The sequence below is a fragment of the Saccostrea cucullata genome, unplaced genomic scaffold (genome assembly GCF_032062105.1).
Source record: "Saccostrea cucullata isolate Sc308-1 unplaced genomic scaffold, CSIRO_AGI_Scuc_v1 ctg1585, whole genome shotgun sequence".
Lineage (NCBI taxonomy): Eukaryota > Metazoa > Mollusca > Bivalvia > Ostreida > Ostreidae > Saccostrea > Saccostrea cuccullata.
Genome location: NW_026919100.1, coordinates 59,401 through 70,338, shown reverse-complemented (window position 1 = coordinate 70,338; position 10,938 = coordinate 59,401). Strand labels below are relative to the sequence as shown.

The 10,938-nt window shown below is 34.5% G+C and overlaps 1 protein-coding gene across 1 annotated transcript; it reads right to left on the bottom strand.

Annotated features, from left to right (window-relative positions):
- Window positions 1-433: 433 nt before the first annotated feature.
- LOC134279388 (uncharacterized) lies at window positions 434-5,800 on the bottom strand. The gene is made up of 2 exons (XM_062761787.1): window positions 5,783-5,800; window positions 434-954 (listed from the first exon to the last, which is right to left on the bottom strand). The coding sequence occupies exon 2, from the start codon at window positions 941-943 to the stop codon at window positions 434-436; it is 510 nt and encodes a 169-aa protein (XP_062617771.1). The 5' UTR covers window positions 944-954; window positions 5,783-5,800.
- Between the last annotated feature and the right edge of the window lie 5,138 nt (window positions 5,801-10,938).

Sequence of the window (10,938 nt, the reverse complement as noted above, 5' to 3'; positions counted from 1 at the left end):
GACAATATGTATAGGATGACAATATGTACCGTCATAATAACTCTGCGTGAAAAACATATGAGACTCGTCTGAGTTATTTTAATAGAAGTCCAACATAAGCTTTAAGCAACCCCAACTGAGGGGCGACAATATGTACAGTGAGAGTAGCCACATAATGTCGCCGGAAACATTATCTGCATTTGTAACTTTTAAGCCAATGATAACATGCACCGCCTTACGACACTATGTGCCGTAAGGGTAGGTACATATTGTCACTGATGACATTGACAGAATGATCATATGTACTATCACAACCCCTCCTTCTGAAACATTTAATCCATCATTCGTCAATGCAAGTGAATTATAATGATTAATAACTTCTTTTTTTTTCAATTATTAATCAACCAATTTTATGCATTTGAAAACTATGAATGACACATTGTTTCTTAATTATTTAAGAAATCTGGTACAGACCTTGATTTATTTTGCCTGTCGCTGCTTCTACTTCAAACTGATGTTTTAGTTCCTCTGCGTAATGACGTTCAGTCACAGGGTTCATTACCTCTTTTCCCAAAAAATCAACTGCATGTAGGTACTTGTACTCATTGTTCAGGTACGTATCAAGATCCAAAACTGCTCCTCTTACAGTTTGCCAAAGTAAGCGGTAATAAGTATTTGAAAGTTTGGGGGGATTGGGATAACTGTCACACAGAATTCTCGCAATAAAAATCCTCGCATTACGGATCTTTTCAATGTTGGCTGACAGAGATCTGTCACTGGGGTCAGGATTATTTATGCTTGGAGGTAAGCAATGACTAGATTGTGTATGGTGATGAAAAATATCACGTAGTTGATCACTGCATGGACCAAGGATAAGTCGACTCGCTCTATAGGCATTTGTTGTCTGATCTATGATATTAAGTGTCAATTCTATTGAATAAGGAGAGGTAGCCATGGCATACATGAAATGTTTCCCTGAAATTTCAAAATAAGTAACATGTGATAAAGGAAATAATTAATGCATTTGATGGAATTAAAATGTTTGAATTGAAGTTTTTACGTTATGAGTTTTTCTTTTTTTTTCTGATGCTCTTTTTTTTTAAAAGTAACTCTTGTCTACTTCATAAACTTCCATGCAACATTGTTTCAGATGCAGCATTATTTATTGGATTAAACACACGAATAGTAAAAAAAATCATTAAATTGTGCTAAATACTTCTTGATAAAGAAATAGATTCTAAGATTTACAAAAAAATAAATAATCCCAAAGCAAGATTGGAAGCTATGAATTTAATAGAAAAGTTAAATTTTAAACATGTATTTCGTAAAAATTATACACAAGTTCGACGCTCTTCTAGAAGGTGAAAGAAGACACTTTGAAAAAAGGCTAGACTTGATTTTTTTCTTAACTTTCAATTATTCGTCCCTTCTGCTACATTTATTCAATATGAAAATAGCTATAGATCAGACCGTTTTCCAGTTGTAATACCTATAAAAATTACTGTAAAAGGAAAAGATTTTTAAAAGTTCAACAATTCCCTTTTAACAGATAAGGATAATATAAAACTGATTGAGGAAAAAATAAAGTGAAAATTCAATATGCGTGCCCAGTTTACAATAAATCTTAGTAGTATTGAAAAAAATTAAAAATGATAGTTTTCTAATAAGTACTTCGTTCTTAAAGTCCGACAGTATAAATATTTTAATCAAACACAGATTCACAGAAATTGATGTTAACCGTTTGATTCCTGCAATTATTGAAAACACCATGATCAAACTTTAAAGAAACAATTTAAGAAAAACGAAAACGTACGATTCTCATTATAGATGTGATTACGAACTAACATACTTCACTGACTTTTACTGTTTGTAGGTTTAATGAGATTAAATGGTGTTCAATATCTTCATTTAATCAGAGATATTTCTGAATATGAAAAGAATCCTATATGAATATTAAAGGTGTTTATATATAATACGAAAATTCAGAGTAGAAATGTTCGAAAGCATAACCCCATCACTAGTATCGCTCAGTGTTCTGTACAGAGTTCAACAGATTGAATACACCGTGAAACGTAAATTGTTTTATAAACAGGGCACGAGATCTATTGTTGTTAACGTTTACGATTTACCGGATGATTCAATTGTTAAAGTCTGCACTTACCACTGAAAACAGACTGAAAGTAGACTGTGAGGGGGTTAGCTTTCGAACATTTCTACTCTGAATTTTCAAGATTTTAATTTCAATACTTTTCATTAATATACAACAAAATTGCCACTTTTCTGAAGTATTAAGATTAAAATAAAAACATTTGTTAGTTCAAGGATGTTTCAATCAAACCCGTCCAGAAATTCTCAGTTTCAATAACTTCGAGATGAAATTAGATTTAATGTTTTTTAGTGTGAAATGCTGTAGCAAAATATAGGTCCTGATATTTTACAGAATATTTGAGAAAATATTAATTTCAAATCTGTGACTTAGCACCTTAAAACGAATTTGAATCAAAGGTATCTCAGTTCCGATTTCAAAATCAACATATAGTGAAACGGATATGGTTGTTTACCTTCGTATAAACGTTAGACCTAGTTTTCTTTTTATTTCTTAAACACTAAAAATATTATTTTAACGATCATGCAAGAAGTATGAGACTGCCATTGTACAGAGACTGCATTGGGATAATACTAATTGTTTTGCAGGACCTTGGAGACCTCTCTGGTGACGGAGTTGTGAAACCTTAGCTTGTTTCTCCTCCTATATACGGTCATAAGACCTGAATAAGTCAGACCGTTGCGGGGGATAGACAGCTTAGTGTTATAGACTAACCAAAATCATAAGACCTGAATAAGGCATTCATTTGGTTGTATAGAGAGAGGTGGCATACCACAGAAGTGGGGGAAGTGCCAAGTCAGTACTTGTGAAGTGGCAGGACAAGAAGAAATTTATTTACGGGAGACACCCGTTGACCACAGTTAGTGGTTATCCAATCAAGAAGAGATCCATTGTATTATTTTATTGTATTTGTATATATTTGTGTATATATTTCATTTGGTCAACAAAAAGCTGAGTTAACAGGTTAACGAACCCTAGTGTAACGCCTCGGTAATACAAGACATATCACACACACCAAGCTCGGCCGCGTTGAACGTTACAATATTATACACAGAGAATAAGTAATAAGTCCATGAGGTAAATCGTATATGGTTATTTGTTTGTACATTACATGTAACATGAAATACATAGAGAAACGAACAGTATTTAACATCAAAAGTTCATTAAACAATACAAAATAGTAGCAGAGCAAACACGGACCTCCAAAATATTGTAGGTGGGATCAGGTGCCATGGATGAGTGAGCATCCCCTACCAATGATAAATTGTATTTGCTGACAAGGTGATTGTATCGACCAAAAAACTTCAAAAATAAAAACTTTACAAGAGACAGCTAAAATTTCCGTTTCATCAATTTGTTTGTCAATAGTTTACCTCGTTTTAGAAATTCTTTGTACGTAGAGCATGCTCTTGCGTATTTAATCAACTTATATATATAAACTCCGTATGCAGTTGGTGAAGGTATATTGCTACTTTAGTAAAGAAAGTTGACGATAGAAAAGTTAAAATCATTACGTTTATCATAGAACTTGGTTGCTAGATTACCGTTAACATCTTGTCAAGTAATTAAAAATATGAAACAGATGTGTCAGACGCTGTGGTATCTTTTATCTCAAGCTCACCAGGATAAATCGTATCGACATAAGAAAGCAAATTACAAATGGAAATTGACAATACGTCGATGATATATCTAAATGTCTAGTTGAAGGCTACGACAGGTGTTTTCTTCTTTTCATGCAAAAGATTTTGCACAAATCTGCATCATATCAATACAAATATAGGCCTGCTAATAACGAGGTGCGATTGATACCCATAGGAATTCCAATATATTGTTGGAAGACCTTGTCTCCATAAATGACATAGACATTGTCAATCAGAAACTCAGTGAAACATATGGAGATAACGAAAGTATTCAAGATCAAGCTTCTTATTGATTTTAACATCAGAGTACTTGTGTGTACAATCAAAATGCTTTTTAACAAAATAATTTTGCAAAAGATCAACTACAAGGTAAGTAAATTTACGAGTTCAATTTTTATTGAAAAAGCAGCTGTCAGTGATATTAAAGAGCTTGGACTTTAATTCATCTTGGGGAATGGTTGTGTATAAAGTTAAAAAGTTGTTTTTCAGCTATTTATTTTGGTGAAATATTGTGATTTCAAATTTTCCAAAAGTTCCTTGGAATTTTTAAGCATCCACATCTGATTAACACCACTTCTCGAATATATTGTTACACAGTACTCCTGAAATTTCTCCTTCACTACTGTAAATATTTTAGTGAGGATTAAAGATTGAAAAATTTCCTTCTAAAGGGGACTTAAAGTATAAGTTGGATTAACATTGCAAAATTAAATCCAAGTTCTTCTAAAATACAATTTATATAATGAGCCTTACAAACGAAGACAATGTTGTTACCTGCTTTGTCAGCAGAGACCAGTAGGTAGTGATCATGTAATCTAATTCTTTTTTTTTACTTCTGGATTATTAAGTGCAGAAGGATAGACGGTTTTTATAATGCCCCTCAATCTTTTAATACATGATTTAAACATAGATCTGATACATTGAACCCATTCTGACAAAGTGTTAACTACTTCTTTTTTTGTTATTAATTCTCCTCAACCAGCTAACTAGGGGCCCGTCTTTCCAAAGTGAAAGGATTGCAAGTTCTAAAGTTTGCTAAATCTATAATATTACATGAGGCCAGTTTTAACTTTTTGAGACACTGAGGCCAGTATCCCCCCCCCTTTTTTTTAAAGATGATTTTGCCATAATACAACAAAAAACAATCAAATCAAAATTACCATTATGTCTCTCATTAATAAAGTCTGAGGACTTTTTTTTGTTATTAATGGAAGATATTTTTTGAATTCAGTTGCGCCCCGTCCCCGTATTGTACAATGTACTTAAAAATTTAAACATACAATTTTTAATAGTGTATAGAACACGATCCTCCTCTCGGGAGCGATAAAATAAGCAGCTGAATACTAGTAATACAAAAATCATAATACTTTACGAGCTGGTTTTCCCTTGAACTGAAAGCGTACCTGTTCTATTATTCAATCTATAGTGTTTGACTTGGCCGTTCTTTATCACCCCCATTCAAATTATAAAAATCTAAATACCATCCACTGATTTTTTTCGTTGTTGTTCGTGGTTTTTTAAAGATATTTGTATTTATTATTATGAAATGGTTGAATTCAAAGTTATGAAAATAGGTGAAAACAAAATCTCAGAAAAAATCAATAATCTTACACTATCAATATTCACTGTATATTAGATTTTTTTTCTTATGCTGATATTTTTCTCAGTGTTCTAAGTTTTTCGATGCATTTCCAGAAACATCTCTTCCAAAACTCGAAACAAGAAAACATTATTTGATGTAACCATCAATTGTCGCCAGAGAGATAAATAAAGTAAACAATGGAACTGAATCTTGATCATCAAACCGCTTTGATAGGTGTGAGAAAGGCATGCATCTAAATGATGGACACGATAGTCGGGAAGATTTTAAAAAAACTGAAAATTGAACAATTTAAAAAAATTTCTCAATCTGCATACACCAAAACTTAAAATTATATGAAAAGAGCAGCTCGGTCCTTCGGGCTGCAATTAATTCATTAATCAAGTAATATTCTTAAAGTACTTTAGAAATAATATTAATATATTTTTTTCTCTGTATAAAATGTGTCTACTGTACCTTTCACGTGGTACTGTGAGCAACTTCTAATCTAATACAGACCTAAGGCTACTATTGTGTATAATATAGACTTCTGATATCGTGAAAAGTAAACAAAAACACAATGCCAGTCCTGATAATAAAGATAGGGCACGTCGAGTTCATGAAAATAATTTTGAAAGTCAAACATAAAAGATTAATGAAAACAATACTCATCAAAACTAAACAAAATTTATTTAGTGATTTTTAAGCCCCCGTAAACGACGTTTCGGGGATATATAGCTTTTTTCGTGTCCGTCTTTCTCTCTGTCTGTCTATATCTCTGTTTAAACTTACCTATAGCTTTTGATTTAGTGGAGCTATGGCATTCATATTTCACATGTGTATTTCTTGTGACAAGACCTTTCTTTTGCTACCACCAAATTTGACCTTTCACTTTGGATTTTGACCCACTTTTACACAAAAACTTTGAACTTTTACTTTGGCCATATCTTTTGAACAGTAGAGACCAAGGCATTTATACTTATAATGCGTATTTTTATGAGAAGACTTTTTATCGGATACCAACAACCTTGACCTTTTGACCTTGACAGATATTTCTGTTCTTAATAAAAAAATTAACCTTGGCTATAACTTTTGATCAGAAAGTACTAGGGCTTTCATACTTCAAACTTGTAACCCTTGTGAGAAGACGCTCCATTGGATACCAAGAACTTTGACTCTTTGACCTTGACCTTTGAGTTTGACCTACTTTAAAAATACAACCTTGACCATTGTTTTTGAAGGGTTAGTACAAGGGCTTTCATACTTCATATATTTAATCCCTGTGACAAGACCTCTCATTTGATACCAAGAACCTTGACCTTTTGACCTTGGAGTTTGAACCACTTTTACACAAAAATTGCAAACTTTTACTTTGGCTCTGATTTTTAAACGGTAGATACTAAAAATTCCATTTTTCAAATATCACTTCTTTTTGGCAAGACCTATCATTTGAAACCAAGAATTTAGACGTTGACCTTGGAGATTTCCGTACTTACGAAAAAAATTAACCTTGGTCTTAACTTTTGAATGGTAAGGGCTAGGGCTTTCATACTTCAAATATGTAATCCTTGTGAGAAGACCATTCATTGGATATCAACAACTTTGAACTTGAGCTTGGAATTTGGCCTTCTTTTTACTAACTTTAACATTGGCCATAACTTATGAACGGTAATGGCCAGCGCTTTCATACTTAACACATGTAATCTTTGATTTAAGGTCTATTTTTAGAAACCAAAACCCTTGACCTTTGATTTGACCCCGCAGTTTGTCCCACCTTTAAAAACGTTAACCTTGGTCATAACCTTTGAACAGAATGGTGCTAGAATTTTTTATTTCTTCTGAAAAGGTCTTACCTAAAGTACCAACATATTTGATCAGCATTAGAGAAAGCTTAACCTTTGCTATATTGCCATAGGGGGGAATCAGTGTTTCACAAACACATCTTGTTTTTAGTTTGCTTGTGCGCAAAAGCCTACAAGATTAAATTCATATCATGTAGCTTAATTGTGTAGATATGTTGAAAGTTAAAGAAGAGTCTAACATTATATAAATCGGTATCATACATTGTTTACTTTGTGTGATAATCATGTCTTAACCCCTTCCACATCGTGTTGAATTTTAATGCATATATCTTTTGCATATGCTTCACACAAGATCATGTATATTTGTTTTCCCGTAATCAAGCATTGATAACTTACTTTGTAGTGGCCTATTTATGCCATATAATATCTAAATAAAAAATCCATTTATTCTAACTTATGCTAAATGATTGGCTTAAACTTTAATCATAAGGGAGTATATATAATTTTATCATATGTTCCTCATCATCGATTATCGTTCATATATTATTGACTTTATGCCATCATGAGATTATCAAATAAAATAAACTTGCACTGAGATTGCAGGTAAATGTGTCATTTCACGTGAAAAGTAATCGTCGTAGATCAATACGTTATAAAGAGTAAAGTCTAACATTTATTTGAGTGCCGAAAGAGTGCACTTTTTATGCAATTTTACATGTAAGTAGTAAAAATGGGTCAACTGAGTGGAGTTTTAACCCTAACCCTAAAAAATGGGTCCTAGTGCCTAACCCTAACCCTAACCCTAACCCTTACCCTTACCCGTAATTCGAATTCTAACCCTAACTCGAAACCAAACCCTAACCCCTAACCCCTAACCCTAACCCTATCCCCTAACCCTAACCCTAACTAACCCTAGCCCCTAACCCTAACTAACCCTAACCCCCTAACCCCTAACCCCCCCCCTAACCCTAACCCGGGGTGTGTTTACATTGGTGTGTTGGTACTACCCTATCCCCTAAAATACCTATCCCCTAAATACAAATATGTGTTTACACTATACGTAGGTACTACGTTTTTTTTTTATGCTGACTATACAGGTAAAAAATGCGCCGTGTGCAAAAAAAACATTGCAAGAATGTGATTATGACGTCACGCATTCACAGTCTAGACAGTCCTATAACCGGTTTGAACTGGTTTTACTGAAAGACAAGAACCACCTGGATTTTTTTACTGAAAACAAGAACACACACAATACAGATTAGAACACAGATTTTGATTTTTCAATTTTATTCAAGTGAAAATATACATACAATTTACATTTTCTGTTTCTTCTGGGCCTTCTCACTGGTCAGGGGTAGTTTCCTTTTAGTTTCCCTAGGTTTTCTTTCTATGTCTTTTACCGATACATAGCATGGCTCCATTTGTTTCTTACTCTCTCCTGATCCGCCCTGGGTCCCTTCTTTTTTCTGGTCAATGTTTCCTCCTTCTTCTCTCATTTTTGTCTCTTTCCCCGTGAATGACTTTGTGATTGGTGATAATAATCCACTAATATAACAAAATCCACTGCTGTTATGACATTTCAGTTTTTCCATCTTGTTTTCAAGAGCACTCACCTTGCTGTTCAATTTATTCACCTTGTCATCCACATCATTCATCTTGGTGTTCATTTGATTTAGTTTGTTATCTAGAGCAGATAACATGTTCACAATTCCGTCCAGAGTAGTGTTTAAAATGCTCATATCTTCTTCTTTATTCATGTCCTCAGGAAAATTAACCATGTCCAAATTCAAATCCAATTCCACGGCATCCTTTATTATCTCTGTCATGGGAGCTCCTACATATCCTTCAGGTGTCACATAATACTGGGAATTTTCTGAAGTATTCATCATTGCTTCTATTTCTTTTCACCTGTGTCCAGTTCTAAGTGCTCACGCAGAATGATTATCAAATTTTACAGTTTTTTTAGTTTATATACCTGCTATGAGCCGTGTGCACCTTTTTTACCTGGGCTTTATATACCTGTTACATCCTCTGTAAAGGACCGTGTGCCAAAACTTAGGGGCCGTGTGCACTTTTAACCTGCGTTTTCTATACCTGTTGCATCACCTGTAAGGGGTTCGTGTGCATCAATACGTTTTACCTACGTGGGCTATAAAAAATGAGAATAAAAAATAATAATAATATTTTTTTTTTACTGTGATAATACATAGATGCAATGGAAAGAAAAAAAAAAAGTATGTATTCAATACCTTGGAAATTTCACACAGGGTTAAGAAAAAATCGTTTTTTTTTTTAAAATACCAAAACCTCAATCAAATCTACGAATGACTAGACCCCACCCCCTTGGATGCAATGAATATCATATACAAAATACTATTTCGGAGGAGAATTCGACAGTTAGAAGCATTGTTAGTTTTTAACAAATAAAACAAAAAAAAAATCTTGTAATACTACATCACTGTTATGTTTATTGTATGACGTCATGGATACACTCGGGTTCGGCCTTTCCCCCCTTCAATTTTGCTTTCTCACTGTGGTGGGCGTGTTTACCAAATGGGGTGATTTTCTTTTAGCCAATCACATTTGATCACATGATTGGTTTTTCCATGTTTCGCACGCGATTCCAGTATCGTCTGCTATTGTAAATAAATACAGCCCCTCCGAACGCCCAGTGTCATTCTGCTTGTAGCTGATTTGGTGTTTTACACACACACACACAGAGAGAAGAAAAAAGAAAGAAGAAGAAGAAGAAAACAAAGAGCAGACCAATTTAGAGAGATTTTTTCCCTGATTCCGGGGATTGCTATTGAAACCCAAGTCGTGGTGAGGCGCCTAGACACTTTGCAGGAGTTGAGCAGATATAATATGGTGCGAGTTCAGCTAAATACGAGCCACCCAGCAGAAATAGAGGGGACACCCTTACACTAGACTTTCCACAGAAGAACTTCAAGAGGAGCACCTTCTAGATCCCCGCCCCCGCCGCCGCCCAGACCTGCAGCCCCCCAGGCTACAGGCACGGAAACCAGGGGCGGATCCCCACCTGGGGCTTTCGTGTTCCCATTCAGTCAATTACTGTGCACCCTATGTCTGCAGAGGGGGAGGAAATAACTTTTGTTGTTCCCGCTGCCTCCAACGGGCAGCATGTACTCTTATGCGCTGCGCAGAGTCATCGAACAAGATCTTCCGTGCCCCCTCTGCCGGAACCAGCGGCGACTGTTAGTACCTTTGTCCCTCAGGCCTGAGTTTAACCGAGATGACACTTCTTCTGATGAAGATGATGATGAGTCCATTGGGCACCTAGTCCACGAGTTATTGGCCGCCTAGACCAGCCATCCCACCTTGATAACAAAACCAGAAAAAAAAACCAAAAAAATCAACAAAACAACGAAAAAACCAAAAAAAACTACAAAACAACGAAAAAAAACAAAAAAAGCCCTTTTAAGGGCTACCCAATTGTTTCGAAAAGATGCCTTCATATTCAGTCAATAAAAAGAAACGTTCTGTGTGTGTCTTAGAAAAAAAAAATCTTTTTTTTTTTTCTAAAATACAGTCAAAGAAACGATTGTATCTTAGGAAAAAAAAATGATCTTTTTTATATACAGTCAAAGAAACGAAACGTTTGTGTGTGTTCAATAAGAGTACCTTCTGTACAGTCAAAAAGAAACATTGTGTTTCTTTCAAGTTATAACACCAGGTCACTTTTTAAAAATTTTTTATGTCTCCAAGTACGCCGTAATTTTCTATGTAAATTAGGCCGCCATTGTCGAATCTCGGCAAAAGATTTTACCCCAGTGAAAAAGGTTTGTAATCCATCGTGTAGGTCGTTTAAAG